General features: G+C 43.1%; 1 protein-coding gene across 3 annotated transcripts; it reads left to right on the top strand.

Annotated features, from left to right (window-relative positions):
• Nucleotides 1-24,299, top strand: jcada (junctional cadherin 5 associated a). Of its 3 annotated transcripts, XM_019362963.2 has the most exons (6): nucleotides 1-295; nucleotides 434-627; nucleotides 12,144-12,672; nucleotides 15,143-16,096; nucleotides 16,899-20,458; nucleotides 22,003-24,299. In XM_019362963.2, the coding sequence occupies exons 3-6, from the start codon at nucleotides 12,299-12,301 to the stop codon at nucleotides 22,035-22,037; spliced, it is 4,923 nt and encodes a 1,640-aa protein (XP_019218508.1). In that variant the 5' UTR covers nucleotides 1-295; nucleotides 434-627; nucleotides 12,144-12,298; the 3' UTR covers nucleotides 22,038-24,299. The 3 variants fall into 3 exon arrangements, with proteins under 3 accessions (XP_019218508.1, XP_005471703.1, XP_005471705.1); XM_005471646.4 differs by lacking the exon at nucleotides 434-627; XM_005471648.3 differs by lacking the exons at nucleotides 1-295; nucleotides 434-627 and adding an exon at nucleotides 909-1,129.
• Nucleotides 24,300-25,592: the final 1,293 nt, after the last annotated feature.

The raw sequence follows: 25,592 nt of genomic DNA, 5'->3' as shown, positions 1-25,592 counted from the left end.
TATATTTCTGTTTGCAAGTCGCCTTCAGAGGCTGACACGGTGACGTTTAATGTGCATGGATAGGTATAGCATTAAAAGAGAATTCCCTTTTATTTTTCTCCTGAAACCCTAAGTGTGAAGTGACCTTACTGCTCAGCAGTCTCCAGCTGCCTCCCTGCTAGAGAAGAGGGATGTTTCCTCGGCGCTGGTGGAGAAGAGGGGCTGTTCCCTCAGCAGATCCCAGTTCAGTCCGTCCAGAGAAGCGGCACGGGTGAGCGGCGGGGACTAGGCGGCAACGCAACGACGCATTTCACAGGTAAAAGTGGAGCGACACAGGGCGCCTTTCATCCAGCCATTCTTTTGGACTCGGGGGTCGTTGTTGATTGTGGCTTTTTCTTTCTTTTTTCCATTTTTATTTTTTATTGATTTCTTTATTTGGCAACACATGCGGCAGCTGTGGAGGCGAGCTGCTGCTGCTGCTGCTGTGAGGCAGTAGACAGCGGCTGAGAGTCGCATCTGCTCTGCCCTCAACATTTCCAGCGCTCCCTCAACTTGATCCAGCTGCCTCGGCGCTCTGTCTGCCTCCTCTGGTGGAATAGGAGGTTCGGGACAAACGGCCGGGCCACCTCGAGGAGATGGCATTAGAAGGTGAAGGAGTAGGAGGATGGAGCTCGTTGTTTATTTATTTATTTTTTTAACTTGGAGCGTCTGCGGTGGCGGCTGCCACAGTTTGCGGACGCGCTCCTATCAGCTGAAGGTTAAAGACTGCTCACGGAGCTAGTCCGGCTAGCGTTAGCCCAGCTATGTGCCGTTCTGCGCGCGTGCTGGGGGAACAGAGGCCAAACTCCGTCCAAATTACGCAGTTTTTAATGTCCTAGCTCGCGCACGGACATTTCCATCGCCCGGAGCACTAATTAAAGACTTGAGCGATAACACTGCAGGCCATGGCTGGTGTTCGGGAGGCATCCCGCGTTACTCCAAACAACTATCACTTATATCCAAATGTAACTTGTAGAAATGCTTTTTCTCTAATTTCCCTCTGCTGGTATTCCCTTCCTAGTGATTAGCCCGACTTATAAAACGGAGCTACCATTAAAAGATGACAGCATAGTGGATCGCCGAAATCAGCCAAGGAGTTCCACTCATCCATGTAAGGTCTCAAGTCATGTTATAACGTCTACTCGTGTATTGCTCACATGACCAAACCCCAAACAAGCTGATTTTATTTCTCTGTAAAATTGCGCGTTTCTGGGCTAGGCTAGTAATGCTACGACACACAGTAACCTGCAACAGAACCAGCGGGGCTAGCAGCATCCTGCCGAGCCCGTCAATCATTTTCTGAGAACAGCACAGTGACAACACTAGGGTCCGGTAACGCGTGTAGCTCTCGGTGCCTGTCGGACGTACGATGAGCGCCAAATTGCGACGGAAGCCTGGCGCAAAGAGCCTCTGGCAAATGGTCTGCCAAGTTTAGGCGGCTTTGATGTTTGCTTGTTGTCACTTTGTCACACCTGCAGCGTGTTTGCATGATGGTGGCTGCCGCTGCTGCTTGACCTCTCTTCTCCTTCCCACTGTGCAGCCTTCCTGCACGCACTGCCTTATAACCTCCGCACAAACGCGCTGTCAAAACAGCCACCCCGCTGTCACTTTGACTGGGAAACAACACGATTTGGGGTCCATTGTTTGACGCTGATCTTAAATGTTTTTCATTGTGTAAATCTATTAAATAGCCCACAAGGCTAGATAAGTATAAAACACTGGCCTGTGCTCTGCCTCTTAACCATACATCTTAAATTATGTCACAGTGTTTGCAATGGCTCTGCCGCTTTAATTTTAGAATGGCTTTCACATAAATTCCTACTGTCACTTAGGGACCTCTAGGGGCCAGATTGCCAAGACTGTTTTACCTGACCAGTCCAAGTTCAGGATTTTGTTACAGTTTAGTTATTGCGGTGCATTTATCGCACCCAATCGCTCATATTTAAGCTGACCTGACTTCAGCTGTCAAACTGCTAATTAACATTATGCAGGGGTGATCTGTTCTTTTTTTCCAAGGTCTTTCTTAGGTCAGTAAGTTTCCATCGAAAGCTGTTAGTAAATGTCAGCAAAAGACATTTCCTGGACCTCAGAGTGTGTCAGGATTTGTAGATAAGAAGCCAAAACACTGCAAAAAAAGAAAAGGCTAAGAAAAGTGTGTGTGCGTGGGTGCATGAGTGTTATGTGGTAGGTCTTTTGCACATCCTTGAGATTTGAGATGGTGTGGGAATGCGAGGCTGTGATAGATGCCCTGAGGAGGGTGTGTGTATGTGTGTGTGGAGTGGAGAGTGGTGGGGGGTGGGGGGGTAGGGAGTGTCCCTTCTTAATAGAAGGGAAGCAGCTCATTAATTCCCTCCACCAGTGAGAGGAAAGGTTTGGTCAGCAAAACTGAAGGGGCCCTCCACAGCTATGAAGTGAGTCGTAGCAGTTCAACTCTCAGGACTGATCCAAACTTCTCTTTCAGTTATCCTGTCTGTGTGTATGTGTGCGCCTGTAAGTGTGTGTGTGATTGTTTGTGGTGTCTTTAACAGTAGCAAGGCCTGCCCTCTCTCTCACTCAGTCTCCAGCTTCTTTTGTAGGCCAAGAAAATTATTGTTTCTTTTTTTTTCTGCTATTGGGTGGCTGCAGCCGAAGCCTTTGAAAGCCATCTAATGTTTGCCCGGCTACAGGGATCCCCTCTGAGGTCTCGCCTGATGTCACATGTGATGTCAGAGCAGAGGTGACGCAGGCAGGAGGGGAAGGACGCTGGTGGATGAAGCCTGCCTGAAACATGTGAAAGCTATACTGACATCTGCCAGCATGCCTCTCAGAGCGAGAATCAGAGGCATGAAATGATCTGGAAAGCACGCTCTCTCTCTCCCTCTTTCTCTGCATGTATATATATATCTATCTATCTATCTCTATATATACATATATATATCTATCTATCTATATATATATATATATATATATATATGTATATATATATATATATCTGTAGAGAGAGAGAGAGAGAGACAGAGATATTGTTAAATCCTGGCTGCTAGCCGGTGAATGCCCATATGTTTGGCAGATGGCATGAGATTGTGTCTGCTTTGTGATTTCTCTGTGTCGGTTTTATGCCAATGCGGTGATGAAGCCCTTGAGATAACCCTGACTGTTCATTTTCATGTGTTTACATAGCAGTTTTCCACATTTACCAGTGACAGCGCTCCTGTTTCCGTTTGCGTGGGAGAGCCTTTTTCATCCCACCTGTGATGTGCATCACAGTCACCTGTCAACACAATTCTATCAGCTGTCTTAAAATGTGACACGCACGCGATGTGCTTAAACTTTCCTGATGATTCTGTTTATGCAGGATTGCTCGCTACCTCTCCCTCTGTGATGCTGAGCAGGAGCCGTGCACAGTCCACATCTGATTAGCAGAAAGCCAGAGCGTGCTAACCCTTTGATCACTGTGTTGCTGGCTGATAAACCACACCACTGTCATCTCTAGCAAGCTCCGGACATTGACAGACACTAATTACCATGAAGCCAGTTTGGAAAGGCTTAGAATGAGTATGAGTTGGGAATAGCTCAGTGCAGGTGAAGCCTGCTGTGTAGCTTTGTGGATGAACGTGCTTAAAATCCTTCTTTTTTCCTCTTCTTTCCTCACATATGAAATTATGATCATTTCCTGACTCTGGCGTGGATCTCCCTTTGCATACCACTGCTGGATGTGTTCAGTCGAGGAGAATCTCGTGACGTCAAATCACTGCGTTTGAGCTGAACTCCGCTAAGCCTCACCGCACAATGGAAAATGAGTCCACTGACATAATAACCGTCACATCATCAGCGCCTTACGACTTGCCTCGTGCATTAATGAGCCATCAGCTGTGCTGTTCTTGTGCCCGAGCCAGTTGTTGTTGAACGTTTTCTTTGGGTTGAACAAATGTTTGGCTGGACTACTTCTTGACAGTCTGAAATGAATCAGAACCAGACGGTGCTGTTGCAAATTCTGATGTGTTGGAATATGGTGGAGCGAAAACACCACCCTCCCCCTGGTCCTCCCTCCTTTCTCCCAACCTCCTACTCCCCTTCTCCATCCCGTCCTGCCTTTGATTTCTCTGCCAGCTGAGTTTGACTGTAATAAGTTTTGGAGCACGGCAATGCAGCAGGAATATCTTAGCGGTCCACATGCTATTGTCTGCGAGCTGCCATTCACAAAAGCAAAAACAACTGTTGCCATGGGATATGCTAAACAAAATAATGCTAGTGGTTGGGGGGTTTTTTGTGCTTTTTTTTTTGGTAAAACCTTTCCTTTGTTAGATAATTGACTTGGGGTAAAAACACCCAGTAGTGCTGTGCGAGACTGCAATCCAATACCAACTAAATACAGGGCCGGTATTGCATGATGCCGATACTGATACTTTTAATTTCTAAAGGCATCTTAAGTAGGGGAGAGCAGTGTGTCATGACCTATGACATGAATCGTCATCAGTTTGGAAATTCTAAACACGTTTTAATGACCAATAAATGTATTTTCTGCAATAGTGTTCTTTTGGAGACCCGGAATGTAAATGTTCCTGTCTCTAATGGACACTGGACCAACTTCTGTTCTTTAAATCTGCTATAAGCTATAAACAAAATAGACATGACAACACAAAAGGATTCAGACAAAAATGAGTTATATTTTTCTTTTCCATAAAAATAATTAATTTAGAAGAATTTAAGTGGACGAGATACTGAAGTTAGGGAATAGAAACAAAGTATCATGCTTGTGTCAATCCAATACCCATACCAGCGCCCACCTCTAGCACCCAGCCTGTTGCTTCCCTCTCTATTAGGAGGGGTGTACATGCTGGAAAGAGCACGTGGGTTGCAACATGGTGAAGAGCTCTTGTTTTGTAATAATCTTATTGCTTTCAAGCATTTCTTTACTTGTTCATTTTTAGCTGTAATTTTTCTTTTTTTTGCAGCAGATAATAATTGCCCTAAACTCTAGTGGCTGCTGAGCCCAGTGGGATTTTCCTAAAGGATAGCAAGTGCCCAGAGGGCACGTAGCCCCCTGGATAATATGCCCACACTTCATGTTGCTGAGTTACACTCCTACCTGATGTGGGGAACATTGCGGGTCACTGTGGGTAAAATATGGCCTCAGGCTCACTTGGGCTGTTTATTCCTCCGGCCTCAGCCCAAAAAATAAAACGCCTCCAAACTTCTTTCCCTGGGACAAACAGGAGCCTGCCGAGCGCCTGATTGGAAACACTTGCGACACTGCTGGCTCTGCTCCGTCCATCCACCCCCCCTCACACACACACTCACACTCAACGCACTTCCTCAGGAAGAGAGACGGCCCCTCCGCTGGACATGGTGATGTCACATAGATAAACAATCTGCACGGCGTTGCTGTTTGCCGAATGTGATGGGCCGTCATCTCTGAGAAGCCCCTGTGCATGCACACTCCTAACAGATGCAGCCCAAACACTTGCCAAAAACACACCCACACAGGTCAGTTGTTATAGTTCCAAGGAGACTGGGAACAATGTGCTGGAGAGGTGCGGCTCTTGTGGAATATTTTAGGAAGCGGGCTTATCGTCTTTTTTGGTTCCAGGCCCTGGTGTTTGAGATTTCTTTTGTTGTGGTGCCTTTATGCTGGAGCCTGTTAAATCCAGATTTGTTTTTGTCTGTAGTGCTTCATTTTAAACAGGAATGTGCTATTTTAACACATCTGTGTTAACTTTAATCACTGTTACTCAGTGGGTTTTGAGCACAATGTGAAAAGTCTTCTGTTTTTCTACTTCAGACTTCAACTGCAAACTGTCTGTAAAGTTTATTTTTTTTAGATTGAATTATTCTGCTAATGTTTACCGTGCTAGGTTTGTAATCCGTGCATCCCGGGGTGCTTAGTCACACCCTCTAACGCTGCAGTTCTGTCCACCTCAAGGCCTGATTTAGGTCTCTGTCCTGCATTGTGTGCCCCCTCTTCTTCCCTCCCCGCCCCATCTTAGCTAGGCCATGAATAAGGAGCTGACACCAAACTGTCAACCTGCAAGCCGTCATGCCCCTGCAGTCCGCCCCAATGTAGCCACCACACACTCAACTAAAAGAATAATGCTCCTACCTCTTTTTAATAACAGCGTACAGTTGTGGTCAGAAGTTTACACACTCTCATGATAGAAATTCTTTGCAGTGATGAGTATATTTTGGTCTTTTAATGATTTCTTTGAACTGGATAGAATGATTGTTTATCATGCATCTTTAATGACTTTAAAAATCAAGAAATAGGTGAACAACTTAGAATTTGCACCTTGACCAGGCACTTTTGGCGACCATCAGCCTGCTTCTGGGATTATTTTGCCTGGATATTTGCCACTTTTCTTGGCAGAATTGGTATAGTTCATTTAAATTACTTTGCTTTCTTGACATGAACCTAAGTGTAGTCCACAAATTTTTAATAAGGTTGACATTGGGCTTTGGGAAGGCTCTTCCAGAAGCTTAATGTTAGCCTCCTTTACCCTTTCCAAAGCCAGTTTTCGTGTGTTTTGGGGATCATTGTCTTATTGCAAGACTTAGTTGTGAATACGTTTCAAGTGTCTAGTTGTTGATTTGAAGTGAAGTGTTTGGAAGTAGTCCTTCTTCATTATTCCATCCAATTTGTGCAATGTACCACTACAACTGGCAGCAAAACAGCCCCAGAGCATGATTCTTCCACCACCATGCTTGACAGTTGGTTCATTGATCTCACTTTTGAAAGCCTCACCGATATACTTCCAAACATACCTCTCATCTTTGTGGCCAAAAAGCTCAATCTTTGTCTCGTTTGACCATAAAAGTTTTCTCTATAAGGCATTTGGCTTGACCATGGTGACAGCTGCAAAATTCAGTTGAGCTTGAAAGTTTTGGTTTTCGAGCAGGGGTTTCTTTCTTAGTCAGCACTCTCTCATGTAAAACTTATTTTACTGTGGCTCCTGTTTTCTACTTAAAGGCAAGCTTGAGCTGTAGTGCTTTTCTGCATTGTTTCTGAACATTCCAACCATTCCTCTCATCTGATGTTGACAGTATAGCGCCTGGAAAAGTGGTGTGACATCCAAATAACTGGTACTTATGTACAATGATCTGAATCAGTAGTTGTTTAATAATGGCTCCAAGAAACCTTCAGTGGACTTTCCCATTGTTGACTGAGTCAATCCAATCCAGCCTCACTAGTCAATCCATATGGTGCTGGCAAAAAGAGAAACTACCAATTGTAGTCGATCATGATCACCAATGAGACGTGAACAAGCCTTGGACTTGACATTGTAGAACCTATAGCACCACTGCCTTTTATATGAGTTAGCGTTTGTATATGTTTGAGCCTGTATTTATAATTTTGATCCTGCGAATTAGAGATAATCAAAAATAAATTAAAATTTGTTCACACACACAATTCTTGTTTATAAAACTCATTAAAGATGTATACTGCACAATAATTCCACCCTGGAAAAAGAATGTTTCAAATAAATCTTTAAAAACCCTAAATTACCATAATACACATGATACCCGTGATCAGTGCATGTGAACTTCTGACAACAACTGTATGTTAATTGACCTCTTCTATCATTCACAAAAGATGCTACAGTAGTAGTTTATAGTATGAGGGGTGGTATGAGAATGCCAGTCCTCATATGTTTCCACTTATTTTTAGCTTACTTAGCAGCACATGTTATCCATAAACTATATCATTAATTTTCTCTCTGTGAGTGAGCCATGCCATTAAAAATACAGCAGATCAGCCCTTTTTTCTAGTTGCCAAATCCGAGAGGCTGCAACACCAATGTCTTTTTCACATAAGAAGGCATTGTGGTGAAACACAATGTTGTTGTGTTTTGGGGGTTGAGAGCTGCCCATTGTTGCATACCAGTGCTCAAATCCAAGGTTTTATTTGACATAAAATCAGTAATTCCATTGCGTAACAGAATTAGTGGCATTTAAACAGAGCCCGTCATGGTAGGGAAGGAAGGAGTGGGGCTGGTGACGTGGTGGGGTGGGGTGGGACGGTTAGAGGGACTGAATGAATGCAGCTCACTTTACAGTAGGAAATCCTCACTTTTACTGAGGATGCAGATAATCTTCATTTAGCGCTGACACCGAGAGCCTCAGATTGAGGATTAAGATAGATTAGTGAGCATATGGATGTTGAGTTAAGCTTGGTTGATATGCAGTTATCATAGCAAAAAATGCATGATCATATTAGCCCTTGGCCTGAGGCTTTAATTAATTAAGCCTGGTTGGAGGGATAGGCTTGAGCTGCAGGAAGGAAAGGGTACTGATACCAGTCAGATTGCAGATTCTGATACAGGCCTTTGCAAGGCTGCGGGGAGGCATGGTGGTTATTCTTAATTTAAAACACAGAAGAAAAGGCCCATCACATGAGTGACAAACTGTCATAAATATTAACATCTTAGCGTGCATTTTACTGGCATTTATGCTATTTCTGCAACAGCTGTACCAAGCTTAAGTTGCATTAAAGCTCAGCAAAAAAATGTCTACGTTCTAAGTCCACATTGCTTACTTGAAAGCAAATGAAGCAAACTGCCAGCCCGTTTGCACTGACCTTGCTCACAAGGAGCTAAAAACTCCAAACCCAGCTCCTTCTTGAGAAGATTACCCTAAAACACTAATGGAAAGAGTTAAACTCAATAAAAGTAATAACTGGGTAAGAGCCAAGAGTCAATCCTCCAAAGCTAACAGGTTTAAGGTTTTAAATGAAAAATATAATCGTATTAGGGGGCCAGACATACAAAGAAAGCAGCATTTCACGGTCTTGGATCCTGTTAATCACCTAGTAGGCTCTCCTACAGTTCAGGTACAAGAAGGAGGGAGAAGGGGTGGTGACGCTGTCCTCTGAGTCAGGACTCCTTTTATAGAAGGATTTTTTTTTAATCTCTTTGTGACGATCATGGCTGAACAAATTCTATGGAGCAAAACAAATGCTAATGTGTTTGCAGCTGAATACATTTCGGCAAGGCTGCATTGCCGTCTGTCTTTCAGAAGCGAAAACAAGCAATTTGGCTCTGCCGTTTAACAATCATAAAGTGATTGGCTCTTAAAACCGTCTGAACGGCATTTGATTCTGGCAACGAGTCACACGGCACTGTTCCTGTATGCCATTTCTTATTAAGGACAGCCAGGTTGTTGGCAGTCTGTTCCAGCAGAAAGTATTGAATGAGTGGGCCGCAGCAGCATCTGTCCTGTTGACAAGACAGCAAACATGACTTCATCAAGGGCATTACATCACGAGCAGATGCACACTGGGTATCATCATTTCAGTTCTTCATCAGCCCATCATACTGATACTTACAATGAGCAATGCTTAAAACGTTAAATCCAGCCTTCCCCTGGGGTCCCCGCACTGCTGCTTGTTTAGAAGGTTGCAGAGAATGGTACTATCATGGGGGTCTAGCTCGTCTAGCTAGCCTAAAGTGGATGTAGCACTACAGTTCCTTACTGGGTTGCTTCAGAGTTTTTAGCAAAAATGTTGTGCAACGTTAATGTCTGCTTATTTGTTATACTTAGGAGGGATGCTTCTGTTGTGAAATTTTGGGCTGATGTTGATATTTAAAATAAAAATTTGGTCTACAGCTGATACCAGTATTTTTTCTGTTTGCGTATTACCTGGTTACCTGGTTACAAGTATATGGAGACTTTTTATTCAGCGTGTATCAGAAAGAATCACTCGCTCGCTTGGCAGAGAAGCTGGCGGTAAATTTTAAAATATAAAGCTGAATATAAAGTTTTCCATGCAAACATGTCTGGAGTCATTGCAGCCACTGCTGTTGGTACGCTACTTACCTGCAAACACGTGAAACTCACAAATCCGCTCTTTGTAACGCAAGGCTCGTAAAATTTCAAAATCTCTGGTAGCCCTTCGGGCAGGCACTCTTCAGTTTTTGGTAGCCCAAAATAAATTTAAGTAGCCCGAATAAAAAAGAGAGCAATTTTTTAATGTTTTGTTTCCTTTACAATATTATACATTAAAGTATAATATTGTAACGGAAACAAAAATTTATCAGAAAGTTGTTAAAATACAAATCACAACATCTGTATAAAAATCACAGTCATCAACTCAAATACTTGGTTCTAATTGAACAGAAATTTCTATGAACTTGCAAGAACTGTGTAGAACATGAATCAGTCTGTGTCAGATCCTGAATCTGAAATTTCCACTGAAGTCAAGGGTAAGGGGTAAGTGGAACCAAGATCGAGGCCATTTGCTTTTTGAAGTTTGCAAAGACTGCTAAATTTTGACAATGGTAGTTCACTCTTTGCAACATAGTACGCTTTTGAAAGATTTTTCAGGACTTCTGCTTGTGCTTGGTTTATTTTTAGTATGTTTTTTTGCAATTGCTGTGTGTTCTGGGAAAGATATTGCAGACTGGGCAATAATGCATTTCTTGCATTTCTCATGGGTTCTGATGGGGTCTTTCTTAAAATTACTGGTCCCAGTTACAAAGGCGCTTGTCGACTCAAATGAAATGAAACTCACAACACACCTGGCAGAACATCATGTTATTTAGCTTGTCATATTCCAGCCACATAAATTCTTTTGTCCATGAAACCACAAAAGCTGAGCTTTCTTTTTGCCTCATAGTCTGATTTGTCATAACTTTTCCGTTTTGTGGTAGGCTTTTATTTGGCTGCCCCTTCTTCACCCTGACCTGTCTTATTTGGCTCAGCAGAACTAAAATACCGGCGTAAATCCTGCTGCTTTTACACACGTACTTACATAACGGTCAGCGATTCTCTGCGCAATCAACCTCTCACATGTTTAAGCTTGCTGTGGGAGATTTCACTTGTCAGGTTTGAATAGTAAGCTAATGAGTGATAAGAAGATGTCAGAGGAACTGGTGCGCAATTAATCGTCACTCACCAATCAGTGCTGCCGCTCTCTACACACCGTTCGCGCGATCGCAAAGTGAAAGTGAAAGCAAAAAACAAGCACAAATTCAAACGCGATTTCAATATGTCATATATTGGCAGTGGCTCATCGATGCCAATGAGATAATTACTCAGCTACATTTTCGAAAGAATGCAAAAGCACTGACATATATTTTCCCTTCCTATGATAGCCCGACGGGCAGGGCTGAGATAGATTTTGGTAGCCCGACTGGAAAAATCGCTAGCCCCGGGACTTCGGGCTAGCGATTTTGCGAGCCCTGCCAGCAACAGAGCACTGAATCCTAATGAACCTTGATGAACATGTAGCAGTGAGTAAGTCACATTAAGTAGTGCACATAAGTTGGTGTCATGTCATTACAATTTCCCTGCTTAAGTTTTTTTCTATAACCATTGAACTAATAAGATAGATTAAGTTGTAGCGTTTCTCTAAAAAATAGCAAACTTTTGTGGTTTATGGATTTAAATTTCCTTTGCCAGGATAATCATAGACTGAAAATCTGACATCATATGAAATTCTAATGATTTTTGTACAGAGCTTAGGAGTACACAAACGACTACTCCCAACTAGGAAATTTATTTAGGGCACATGTCTAAAAGCATGTCCTCTTCTTCTAGAACCAGAAAATACTTTTGATATGACAGGGGAGAGAAAAGATGCGGAGGCGGGCAGAGAGAGAGGAATACAATCCCCCAGTTGCTTCATTGATGCAAAACATGAAGCAGCGGAAGGGGCTGCTAACAGCTACCTTACAGTGACTGTATGGAAGTCTACAGGGAGCCTACTGTAAACAGTGACATTTTGCATTTTCACTGCAGCGCCAGCAGCCCCCTGAAACTCCTCTTCCCGCTGAGGAACATGCGACTGCGGCTTGTTTTTGAGGGCGTTCGTGTAGCCCCGGTTCGCCCTCAGTTCTGGAGCGTTGACGGTTTGGTGCTGATGATGTCTGAGTGAAATGAAAAGAGGGTTGTTGCTAGGAGGGACCGGAGAAGATAGGTGGGAGGGAATGGCTGTTGGGAAGGCGGATGAGCTGGGTTTTGTCGTGGCGGCTCAGAATTTGGGGTCATTTTCTTTTTCTTCATTTTGTGCCTTCAAATGTTCACAAAGCTCGGGAACCCTAACAAAAACTGGACACGGGTGGCGGGGATAATGGTTTTATCGTCACCTTCTTTTTTTCTGTCTCCCTTCTGCTGTCTTCATGTCATCCCCCTCTCTCTCTTTTTTTTCCCAGTGATGGCCTCAGCTGCGCAGCTGTGCCGGTGATCCCGCCGCTGCACGTAGGGAAGAAGCAGAAACGCCTTGACAACCGACCTACCTTCCTCTCTCTCAGAAAAAAAAAGCAGAGAGAGGAAAAACGAAACCACACCAGCATAAACAAATGCGACCATGTACAGCGTGGAGGACCTCCTCATCTCTCATGGATATAAGCTGCCCAAGCACGCCACCTCCTCCACCCCTACCCCTACCCCAACCCCTGCTCCCTCATCCCACCAACCCCGTTCATCCTCACCACCGTCCTACAGCAAGCACCATGAAATACTAGAGAACAGGTCCGGGCCCAGGACAGTAAATGGCTATGAAAGAGGGCCCGTATTGGCCTATGGGAATGGTGGCGGAACCAGGCAGCCCCAAGCATACGATGCTGGGGGCTGTCCCAACAACAATGAGTCCAGGGATAGGAGCCAGCCGAGACGGGACGGCGAGAACCGGTGCCAAACTGACACTCACTCCTTGGGAGAGTCGCTAACCTCAGACAGTGGGTAAGCTACAGACCTGAGATGTGCTGCTGTCTAGATGTCTTTCTGCACGCTCTGTACTGATTCTTTTTGTCCTGACTGTTTATCATTTGATGTTGTGGTTTCCTTGGAAGAGATTTCTAAAATGACGTAAGTCATCAAAGAGTTTTGCACAGGGATTTTGCAGTACATATTCAATGGAACTAACACCGCTGCCGGTTTTTCCCCTGTGTGTAACTTCATCTCATTTCATCTCTATTTCCCTCTCGCCTCCTCTTTCCAATCAAGTCTTGGGCGAGGGGAGGAGGGATATTGTGTGCTGGAGTCTTAATCTGCCACATGGGGCCTTGGAGTTGTAATCAAAACAGCTTTTGGCCAAACCTATGTGCCCCATTTGAGCATGCCCAGTCTTACGCACACACTTAGGTTGCCAGGTTTGTCAGGATACCCCTTTCTGTATGCCAGGTTTGTACATATCAAGTATACTTTACTGGCTTCTTCTTGTTTTAAAGGCATTAAACCTGCTTAAATAATGCATATCTCATCAATTATAAAGTATTCATATAGTTTTTTTAATATGTATATGGATCATAGGCTATATATAGCTTAGTCTGGAGTAGTTATGCAAGTGAAACCCTCTCGGGTAAGGTCTGTTAGAACCTATGATATTTCCGGAGATATCGCCAGGCTGCAGCCAGCCCATTTTTTCCCCTGAAAACAGGATTGTTTAGTTTGCCTATTTGCACCAGTTCTGGGGGTTAGTGTGCTGTAACTGAGACAAAGTCAATACAGCTGTTCCCTTGTCCACACAATTAGACAGGCTTGTCAGATCTCTTCCCCAACCCCCTTTTTCCTTACATTTTGCTTGGATGATTCCCCATAATCCTTTTTAGCCAGCAGTCAGTGACGGAGCATCTCGAAATAGTCAAATGACCTTGAATAATGTCAGCAGTTGTGTTAGTGGCATTTTTCTTTGTTTTTCATTTTTGGTGTTATTCTTTGAGATGAGTAATCCGCATTTTCATGTCGCTGCTCTGCCAGTGCTATCAGAGCATTCTGCTGGGAATGAGGGAATCGCAAAGACATATGTTCTGCGATTTCAGTCCGTTGTTTGCTCATCCCTCTTTTCTTCCTCCTCATGCAAATCTGTTTTGCCTGGCAGCTTTGGTTCAGATAAGGAACGGGCCTTTATTGGCACTTCCACTCAGCAGTGCTACTTAGACCAAATTAGCCTAATGATGTTAACTCATCTTACACAAGATGCCCTCAAATTTAGCAGACTGCCACGGCTACTCTCCCTTCCCCTTCTTCTCTTTCAAGCCAACGTTTGTGGCCAGTGATGATCACGGATGGAAATGTCAAGGACGCTCGGCGGCCTCGGCCTCGAGGGGGAATACACATGCGCTTGTGTCTTGTTTACGTTGTCAGTCAGTCTGTCACTCCACAAATAGGCTGAAACAATCCCGCTGCATGTAGGGACCAATTGCGGCTTGTTGTCTGTTGGGTCTGTCATCAAACATCTTCACAGAGATACAGCAGAAGCTGTCGTTGCATTTAGATGGTGCCCATTGTCTTAGATTAAGGACTAACGAGCAGTGCTGTAGAAAGACTGTCAGTGAAACATCCTCTACATTTTGATCTGCTTCGGAGGACGCCCGGGACTAACAGCCACAGTTTGTCATTGTGTAACATCTTCATTATGCCCCATAGAAAATCACAATTACCAAACACTCCATTATTACTGATAGTTATTTGTCTCCATCTAGTGGGAAATGCGCTCCTTTTTTAAAAATTGAATCTCTTCAAACTGTTAATAAAATTTTGCTACTTATATCACTTATATTTTATTTTTTAGTGCCCAGCTTTACTGAGATTTATTCAGTGTGTATGTCATGCAGTATTGCATTGGCCCACCTCTAAATCAACTATAACGATAAGGATCATGAAGAGAGCCTTACCCTATGACTAAACTACTTCATCTACAGCCAGATATTGGGGAGACACTTTCTTTAAAGGAGGGAAGAAAAAGAGTTCAAATCTTGGTTACCTAGTGCCTAAATATTGGACTAGTTTTTCTATAAATAATATATATGATCTGAGCTAAAGCCAGTGTGAGGTTTTTCCCTACATAACACCCTCTACCTTTAAAACACCTCTCATTAAGACTACTAACTATAACATTTTAAATATTTTGAATGAATAAAAAAGTTTTAACATCATTAGCTTTGGCTTCACTGCAGGTTCTCCAGTGTTGGCAGTTTAAACAGGAAGTAGTCTCTGGTGTTTAGAAGTATCTCCTGTTTTCTTATCTAAACAATTTCACTCACAGATAAGGGAATTTTATGAATTTCACTGAACTTCTATTTCTATTCTTCATCTGTTATTTCTGTCCCAGTTCTTCATCCAGTTTCATCCTTATTGTGCTATGGGTTGTTTCTTCTTCTACAAGCATTTCACTTGAAGCATATGGATGCCTTTGTGTGTTTCGTCACAGGTTTTGTGATAGCACTAGAGGTCCTCAGTCTCAGTCCAAAGATGTGTCCTACTGGCGGAGGAGAGGCCAGGACTTCACTGTGCTGCTGGATTATGCTGATTTCCGAGATCCCCATGGAGGGGGTCCAGGGGGCTACAGCAGACCAGACAGGCCTCAACAAGCAAGAGGCCAAGAGCTCTCTGCCGAGGAGCGTCAGAGGGCAGCTCAGGAGAGGCAGCGATGGGCGGCCCAAGCCCAAGCTCAGGCCCACGCTCAGGCCCAAGTCCAGGCCCAAACCCAGGCTCAGGCCCGATCCAGAGACAGGGAGGCTGCTCTCCATCAGTGGAGGATGGCGACTGAGAGGAAATGCCAGAGCCTGGGGACAGATGAGTGGCGTCCAGCTGTGAACTTTGGCAGCCAGCTGTCACAAAGTGAGGGCGAGCGCTGGGCACAGGAGCAACAAAGGCTCCATGCCAGGACACCAGAGGGGATGGTAGTCCACCCGAGGACCAAAGCCAAATCCCAGTCCCTGCCCAGGATGCTACAGCCTGAAAGTCTGCAGTTTGTGGAAATACCTTCATCTGGTCAGGACCTGTACAGACGGGTCAATGGCCACCCATTCTTACACCATGACCTTTACAGAGCACCGCGCTGGCCAGAGAATGGCAGGCCAGCTAGCGCTAACCAGCTCTCAATGACACCAAAGCCCCGCTTCACCCGACCCCCCAGACCTCCCTCTTATGAGATGCACCAGCAGATCAGGGGAAGCTGTGAGGTGTTGTCTGGCAGAGACTCGAACGTTCCCCAGTCCAGGGACAGAACGCCACTTCCCATATCAAGACCAGGTGACCCCCAACTGGACTATTTTGCACAGGACTCTGGACCTCCAGGATACATCCCTCCCCCATCATATAAAAGAGCTCCTATAATGGGAGGGGGGCGGCGGGGATATGGTGAAATTGCTGTTGACTACAGGTATGGACATGATAAGAAGCTTTAATGTTCCCTACTGTAATGTTCCCCATTGTAAAGTACCCTACAGCAGAAAACAAGCATGACAAAATGTGTTGATATTTTTTGTAAGAAAAAAATGTCAGAAGGAAATATCTGATACCACTTCCTATACATATTTTTCTTAAGTAGGACATGCATTTTATGCATAGACTAAAAGCAGGTAGCCACTCTGACATCATTCGTTGGTTTGGGAAGCCCAAATATGAAGCCTTCAACTGATAATTTTTACTGTCACAAACTTGGGGTCATAAAACTAGACTTGTCACATGAGAGGTGTATCTTACTGAGAAACCTAGCAATCATTAGCTATCAACTTGTCAATTACAAGTCTTTAGCCAATGAGCATATTCCAATTTAGACTTGTCTGTGACTCCAATGGGGACCATAATTTACAAAATGAGTATCATATTGTGTTTAATAAGACTTGAAACAAGCAACCAAAAACTCATTAAGTGTTTACTGAGGTCATAAATCAAGAGAGCTAAGGGCTCTGTTTCATACACTTGTATCACTTTTCACACCCAGAATATAATTCCATCTTTTTCATTTCTATCAAAAGGCTCAATTTCTGTCCTTTTGGTGGTAATTGGTAAATATTAAATAAATTTACCTTGTGATGCATAATTCTGACCTGCTATACAACAGCTGGAGCAAAACTATGCAGTAATAGTTTAGTAATTATTCACAAATTAATATTGAAGCCAGTAGGTTGTTTTTTTATGTTCATCTCCGTATTGGTTAACTTTGTTGTTTTAACTCGTAGGTACAGAGGAGAGATGTACCAGCACATTCAAGTTGCTCCAGATGGATCTCACTGGTTCACCAGACATCCAGTAGGTCCGTGGGCTGATCCACAGAGAGAGAGGAGCCAGAAGCAACTTTACCCTGTGTATACTACCCAAGAGCACCCTGGTGGAGGGGTCCAGTATATCCCCTTTGATGATCCCCGTATCCGCCATATTTCCTCAGCTCTGGGTGGCAACTCCTTGACAGATGCTGACAAGATTCGCCACATTCGTAACGAGCTTCCCAGCGTCACCGTGTCGGAACCTGCACCCGACGACAGTGCCTTTTTGCCCCCGCCATTGGGGCCTTTCATCGCTGCCAAATTGGCCGATGACGGTAACCAGACGTCTTCTAGCGACTTTGACAATGACAATAAGAGGTGGCACAGCAATTTGCACAAACAGACTGTCGATAACTTCCCAGCACCTGACCAAAACTGCAACAACAGATATCCTAAAAACCAACGCCCTCCTCCTTCGCCCTCTTCAGCCTTCCAAACCCCGTTAACAAGAACTTCTTCTCGTCAGGGCTCCAGCTCAGACCAGGTCTTTGCTGAAACCATCACCCAAGTGAAGAAAATTGCCCCAGATTCAGGGCCAGAAAACAATAGGAATACCAAGAGAAGAGTGAGTGAGACCATTTTCTGCCTTGTGTCTGTCCCTGTTCATACACCGACTAACATTAACAAAGACTTTGGAGCTGATCAGAACAACAATGAGACAATACCAAGCTTGACCGTCACCAACACTGAGACATTCGCTGTAGGCCTCAAAGAGAGCCCCAATATTAGGAGCAAGTCTGTGAACGAGATGCCTATTAAATCCCATTATTCTCGCTTTCACTCCAGCAGCACATCCTCAATGAGGAATTACAAGAGAGCTCCTTTAAGGAAGGAAATAATAGATGCCTGGACACTTCAAGCCAATGAAGATAAGGAGTTGTGCTATGCTGGGTCTTGGCCTGGAAACCAGTACCGTAATCAGGAAACTCAGACCGGCTCACCTTTGACAGTGGTAAAAAGTCCAGAACTCCAGAGCCCTCCGGGTGGGCAGGGACCTGTTCAGTCTGCCTCAAATACAACCACGGATATTGGTGTGGTGACAGACAACAGCTCCTCTTATGGCTATCCGATGGCAGGCCAGAAGAACCTTCATCTCTCCAGCAACAGTGCTTTTTCCCGTCTCAGCCTGAGCCCAACAGAACCACTATCCCTTCAGCCCTCGCAGCAAGACCCGTCCTCTCCAGCCAAGGTTCAAAATCAGGGAGACGAGCAGCCATCATCTCCAAGAAAAAACAGCACCCCAGAGACTGCAGAGCAAGTCGTCTTTGGTCAGTTTCTCCTAAAGCCAGTGAACCGACGACCCTGTGATGTTATTGGTGAACTGGAGAGCATCAATAAGGAAATGGAAGACACAATCAGCAAGAGGCCCATTGTGGCTCAGTGCATTGATGATCTTGATGGGATGAATAAGAGTTTAGCTCGGTTTAATTCAGGAACACACTTTATTGCTGGTCCAGAACCAGGCAGGGAAGCAATCAGTCTTCCACCATTGCACAATATAAAGCCCAACACTACAAAAGTCAGATCAAAGTCATTGGCATCTACTGCTGACCTAGAGTCTATGGATATGAGGAGTGTTTTTTCCAGCTCACAGGCCAACAACATACCAGCCACTAATGATCTTTCAGTTCGCTCAAACTCAGGCTGCAGAGACAACCTGTCCTCGCTACCCCCTCACAATGAGTCTAACCGCCACTATAGACAGGATATCCCAGTCCCTCAAGAGTCTTTACTGAAAGATGTGGGGTTAACTGTGTACACTGAAACTCCCGGTGGTCCCGGGGAGCCAGTGCAGCGCTCACTCTCAGTCCCCTCACCACTGGATCAGAAAGATTTTACTCAGTTGATGGAGCCCTCCTGGGACACGAGGACAGCAATTCTTAAAAATAGGTGTAGCCCTGAGCACAACTCAAATAATGAACTTGAAACCAAGGGGAATACAAAAAGAAAGGCTGAATCAAACAATGTTCCACATTTAAGGGGAGACGTGAATTTAACCATCTGCAGGACCAGGAGTGAAAGCAGCAAATCACCCCAGAAAGACAGTTCAACACATATCACAAGGTTGACCACGGAGGTTTCTTTTGTATTTGAGGATGATGATGGTGATATGAGATATGCCATGTCGGAGCCACTGACCTACAAGAATGAGTCAACAATAGCAGATAAGCACCTAGAAAACTTATTGATTCAAGAGAAAGCCAATGCTTTACGTGCAGAGGATCTCAGCAACCTGTACGAGGTCAAATGCGCAAAAGGAATCCCTGAAAATGAGTCCATTGAACAGAGGGCGGCGCGGATCCTGGGTATAGCCGTTCCAGTGGAAGCTTTAGGCGTGGCTGACAGGCAGTCTGATGACAGCCAGGATGATGCAGAGGAACGACAAAGCCCAACTGATGAGACACAGCAAGTGAAACGAGAGTATGAGCAAGTGAAAGAGGAGTCCTTGGTTGTCCGAGGTGCAAATCAAGAAGAGTTCAAAGAGACAGAATCAGGTATGGATAAACAAGTACAAGAAGAAGATAACAGGCAACAGCACAGCAACGATCACAGTGATGGCAGGGACAATGACGATACAGAGACTCAGTTAGTATTAGACCTGCCCGAATTCCCACCAAGTAAGCTTCCCCTGTCTCTGCCCATCAGCCCCGATGAGAAGCTGTCCCTGAGCATTTGCAGTTGGGAGAAAAAGGGGCGAGGTGGAGCATGCAAACTAATCGAATCCCTGCAAGATAAGCTGAACTCTACTGCGGTTTCATCTGCTACTTGTATGGGCAGGTCAACAACAGACAGAATAGCCCGTCTGAAAGAACTGGACTCTGTGTCTCGAATAAGACGCCTTAGTCTCAAAGACATCAGGTCTGGTGAAGAAGAGTACTCGCAAGAGATAAATGAAGACAGAGAGGAATGTGATGTTCAGGAGGAGACAAAAGAAGTAGACGTAGTCAAGCAACAATTAGAAAAGGAGGAGAAGGAAATGGAAAGAGAAGAAGGAAAAGAGGAGAAAATCCCAGGTGAACATGATAAATTGGAAGGTTCTGAAGAAGACTGCATATCAAATGAAGTGAATGAAGGGTTGTGTAAGGAAGAGCTGAGACAGAAAGATGAGTTAGAAGGGATTAATGTTAAGACTGTGGTAACAGCAGACCATGAAGGAAGTAAAGAAGTAGAAACTGATGTTAAAAAGGAAGAGCCAGAAGAAGAAGTGGTTTTGAAAATTGTGGAGGAAGACAATGAAAACTCTAAGGATAAGGTGGAAGACAAACTGAATGCAGCGGGGGTCAGCAGAGCGGTGACAACTCAAGATACTGGTGGGCGAAAGTTACCCAAACCAAAGCAGCGCACTAGGCTCCAGAAGCCTCCTCTGCTTCCTAAACCTCGCAGTGTTCCCAAGAGAGAAATAACGCTGCCACTTAACTACAGCGCTGGGACCTGTGGCCCCTCAGATGAGGATGAGGAAATGCTCTCCATTTCAGGTGGGTTCAAGTCAGTGGCTAGATTCAACCTTTTCATATGCCAGTTTTCCCTCCTGAACAAAGCACCCTCAGTATACTATACACTTGTGTTTATTAACCATTTACAAGTAGGTACACTGCTGATTACTTTGCTGTTGATAGCTGGGGGAAAGATTTAGAAGAGAAGCTTTATACCCATTAAATATCTGTGTTAAGATACAGTTAAGCACATCAAGAATATAGCCAGGAGTGCATGTGAGTTCACACAAAGACACAAGTTTGCACCGTTATGTTAAGACTGTTTTTTTATATTTGAACAAAGCCAGGCTAGTTGTCTCCTGTAAGATGTCTTATAGCTATAGCTTTATACTTTGCGTATCTCATATCTCACTATAACGCTTACAGCATGTTTTACATACATAGAAACATCAAGCTTTGCTATAGCTAACCTGCCTTGGAAAGAACTAGCCTACTAACATCCCTAACACTTCAAATGAACAACTTGTGTCTCATTTATTTAACATGTTCACAAACAGAGATGTGAAATTAACTTTTTTAAAAAACCAAAATGCTAATTATATTTAGCGAGCACAGGTTTGGGCTATGACATCAAACCCTATCAGATAGCGTCACGTTGGTTTTTTAAATTTTTCTTTTTTCTCCACTAACAGTTTCTATGTAGCTTTCTTGTAATTCACAAAGTGCTTGAACTTCTGCGTGGAGATATAGTGTATTAATTACTGAGCTTTAGAGGTGATAGATAAATGCTTAACCTTGCTGTTAGTCTACATGTTAAGCTAAGACATTAGGGAGGCTTTGTAGACCCTACAATGTACCCTGACGTAGCCACAAATGACATTCTTGCTGTCATTTATGCTTGTTTGGGTTTAATATGTGTTTATTATCATGTGTTCATGTCCCAGTGTTTTATATGCAGTGCCAGCCTGTAGAAACAAATAAAATGCTAGGTCATTTTCCTCCCGTGGGTCCCTGCTCTTTGTTGTGGTCAGTGTTTTGTTTTTTCGTTGCAAACAAATCTCCCCTCAAGAATTTCCTAACATTACAAGTTCTTATATTGATGCTATGATTATTCTTCCTCATATTGAGACGATGTAGTTGTTGTTGGTCTCTGGGTGATACATTTAAAAATTAGAAAAATACACAGGAGGAATCAGTGAATAGGCCAATCACAGTAGTTGCGGGATGTCTTGACCCAACACGCAGTTACGTTTCTACGGAGATCGGTTATGCCGTAAGTCACAGCGTAGATTTCCTCCTAAAGCATAAATCTGCAGCAAGTTCTTGGCCCACAACAATCATCAAGCATGGCTGTTATTATTTTGTCAGCGACACCTACAAAATTTCACGAGTGTCTTGCGTAGTTCCAATTACCGTACTTCTCTCTAGGAAATCACAAATAAATGTGTTTGTTACAGTCGCACTATAACAATCCCAAAATGTCAAACTGTTCCTTTAAGGTCCACTGAGGTGAGAGCAAATAATACCGTTATGTCTTGTTTTCGATGGTGTTGTCTCATCTTTTCTTTCTTCTCTTTTCTCATCAGACTCTTACGACCCCAGTCGAGTGGAGAGGGTGTAACCTCTGACCACTGCCTTCACCACTGTGGAAATCAGTCTTTGTCAAGTTAACAGCTTTTTCCAGCAACAAAGGCTTTCATCTCACCTCTTGGCTCAGTCAGCTGTGACCCCTCCAGTAATGTCACACATGACTTCTCACAGAACTGACTGTCCCGGTGCTGCAAGAGTTTTTTTTCTTTCTTTCTTTCTTTTTTTTTTTTTACAGCCAAATAAAGGCACTGCTGGGTGCCAGCTCTCCAGGCCTTTTTCAGTCTCGTCATTGTCATCCTTCCACTCTCTCCACTTCTCAGCTAGTTTATTTGCTCGAGCAAGAGGACTTCCTTATTTTGAAGTTGTCTTATTTTGCTTTTGGAGGAATGCATGTCATTATTCCCGTCTGCACTCGGGGCTTTCTCAGCAAGCTCTGGTGTTGAAATATGAATGTAAAAGTGCTTCTGCTCAACAAACAAACAAAAGAAATGTAACAGAAAAAAACATACAGACACATGTGAAGGCGACAGTATTGCATTACAATCAGTATTAACCTAACCAAATGTAAATAAGAAAGAGTTATAGGATTTTATTAAGAATATTAAAAAAACAACAATTTAAGACATTTAATTGCTGAAGAAATGTATATTTTCTTATGTATGTTATGAAAGAGTAGATTTTTGGGGGGATTGTAGTCTTTGGGTGTATTACTGGTAAGGAAAGCCCTCGCTCTTTATTCTTATATTTGTGTGATAGAGAATGTACTGAGAGAGGATTGCATAGAGAAACACTGTGGTCCTTGAATAGCTTCACTCAGAGCAATACAGTTGTCACAAGCAGGGGTGTTTGTGAAATGATTTCAGAAGCAAGTCTCTATTTCAAGGCACTGATCTCATTTGCTTTAAAGGCTCTACCTTTTGGTACAAGCGTTAGATTTGCACAGCTGAGATTATTGGCTTTATGTTACCAATGAGCACCTGATAATCTCTGCAAATACTCAGAGATTATACTGGGAGGGATTTGATTTCACACCCTCCCCGCTCGAGTCTCAGCATCAGCAGTCGAGACATGTACCGGGACTGTCTTTTGTTAATCCTCATGTTGTTCCTAAAGAAATCTCAACACATATATTTTTTTCTGGCATTAACAGAATCTGTGGAGTCTTTGCTGTTTTTGCTCACACCCTACCTTATGTGTGACTTCAGAAGTGCTTTTTTTTGCAGGAAATGATAGATGTAGCTATGTAGCAGTGTGCCTCGTACACGCTGTTTTTGTGGAGAACTTTTTCTGTGTGCTTATTTAAACTGGACATGAGCAAATCCATTTTATTTTAAATGAGATTGGAGACGTATGAAGGTGTTTTGGCAATAATAATGATATTAAGCTGGAGAGGCTTAATATCGATGCTGTACAGAACATTGGTGTTGGAATACTAATCACAGTATCTGTACATGTTCAATAATTTAACGCTGACATATCAATGCTTTGTAAGTTGTGGCCATAACTGGCCGTTTGGTTCAGACTCACGTCACTTATGGGGTAGCAATACTAGAAATTTAAACACAAACCAAACCAAACTTTGTGCTATGCATTGGACATCAACACTCACTGGGTTTAATGGCAAAATTCCAAACTAAAACTGTAACTCCTGGTTTGCTTGTATGACCCTGTCACTCTTTGATCCAGTTGTATTTGGGATCTGGTTTTAGACTTTCTCGGATGTGGCTCTGACCATGAGTTCATCGGCGGGGCATTAAAAACAAGGTTTTGTCTTTGTTCTGTTAAAACAACCCAGTACCCGTACCTCTGTGTTCCAGGTAATGTGTTATCTGGTCATTCCTGTAGGTCTTTTTGTACGGCGAGTTCTTTGTAACATAATCTAGACTATTGGTGCACATCTTGCTTTGATATTTTCTATTTTCATACAGAGGTATGTACAGCTTCTTTTGTATGCGCTGCATCTTTTTTTCCCCTCCTCTTTTTTTGTGCATGTAATGTGTAAGAAGTCACAGAGAGAAAGTGTATTTGCATATAATTGCATTTGGTACAATATAGTCTATCCAATAAACAACTGTTATATTTCATATAATGTATATTTTATTTTCAAAAGTTAAGCTACATATTTAAAAAGAACAAGGTATTTTTAGATTATTGTGAAAAGGGAACTGTTTTTGAAGGCACAGTATTTGTCTATATTTGCTATGATCATTAAGAATGATCAGAAATACAGACAAGTTTGTGCTGTTGTACAGTACTGCAGACTGTTCATAAATAAAAGTCTTTGCATGAAACATTTTGCTTCTGGTTGTTTGCATTGTGTTAATGTAATGAAATATCCTTCAAGAAGCAAGCCAGTAGTGCTGTGCGATACTGATAATTTCAATGTGATACCAAGTAAATACGGGGCTAGTGATACCAGCACCTTTAACCTATAAAAGGCAGCTTATGTAAGGGAAAGCAGTGTGTCAGGACTTATAAGGTGAATCATCATCAATTTGCAAATTCTGAACATGTTTTAAATCACTGTGACTTTTACTTTCCATAATAATTAGTTCAATGCAAAACACAGCTTTCAGCTTTTTATGGGTTTAAAAATGAAATCTTTGGAGACCTGGTATGTAAATGTGCCTGTCTCTAAAGCACTTTGGCTCAAATTCTGCTGTTTAAATGTGCTTTAGGCTAAAATACATGTGACAGTCAACACAAAAAGCTTTTAGTGGATGATTATATTTTTTTATTTAAAGATTTTGTATGTATTATTGTAGGGTCTAACTTACAATATAAAGCGCCTTGAGGCGACTGTTGTTGTGATTTGGCGCTATATAAATAAAATTGAATTGAATTGAATTGAAAAAAACTCAAATATATATTAACCTGTTCATCTGCTGAAATGCAAATATCTAGTCAGCCAATCAGATGGCAGCAGGAAAGGTGATTTGAGTGACTTTGAATGTAGCATTGCCTTGTTAATGACAGAGGTCACAGGAGAACAGCCAGACTGCCTCAAGTGAAAGGCAACAGAAATGCAAATGATCTCCCCGTACAGTTAGCGTAGAAGAGCATCTCTGAGCGCCTCAAACAATGTTGATAGAAGAAGACCACACTGGATGTCATGCCTGTTACATAAGAACAGGAAACTGTAGCTACATTTCACATGGGCTCACCAAATTTGCACAACACATGATTGGTGAATTGCAGAATTTGGTATAAACAATATGAAAGCATGGCTACATCAAAAGAAAGAAAAATGGTACTTATGTGTTATTTACTGCAGAATGTTAACTGCATGCAGGATTAGCAGGGTTTTATGTTCAGCGTCCTCTTTGATTTTGTCAAACTGATGTTCTTACTAAATCTGAAAGGGATTGATATGTACAAAATTTCCTATGCAACCTGAGACAGTCATACAGAGACAGAACAGAGTAAGAGGACCATCTGCTGGACACATACAGTGGTTTTATGACAGCACTATGCTGTCAGAAATACGAGGTTAAGTGTGCTCAGGATGTCCTCACCTTGATGCTCATCATATCATGCACACTTTTTTGGCATTAAAAATTGTGCTCCTGCTTTCACTCTATTTGGT

This window comes from Oreochromis niloticus, linkage group LG9, assembly GCF_001858045.2.
Source record: "Oreochromis niloticus isolate F11D_XX linkage group LG9, O_niloticus_UMD_NMBU, whole genome shotgun sequence".
In the NCBI taxonomy this organism is placed as follows: Eukaryota; Metazoa; Chordata; class Actinopteri; order Cichliformes; family Cichlidae; genus Oreochromis; species Oreochromis niloticus.
The sequence above is the reverse complement of the archived record's forward strand: the minus strand, read 5'-3'. Positions and strand labels throughout refer to the sequence as shown.

Coding starts and splice junctions, on each gene's coding strand:
- jcada (XM_005471646.4), top strand. CDS start 12,299: ATGTACAGCGTGGAGGACCTCCTCATCTCTCATGGATATAAGCTGCCC. Junction 16,097..16,898: donor GAAATTGCTGTTGACTACAG/GTATGGACATGA, acceptor TTTAACTCGTAG/GTACAGAGGAGAGATGTACC. Junction 20,459..22,002: donor GGAAATGCTCTCCATTTCAG/GTGGGTTCAAGT, acceptor TTTTCTCATCAG/ACTCTTACGACCCCAGTCGA.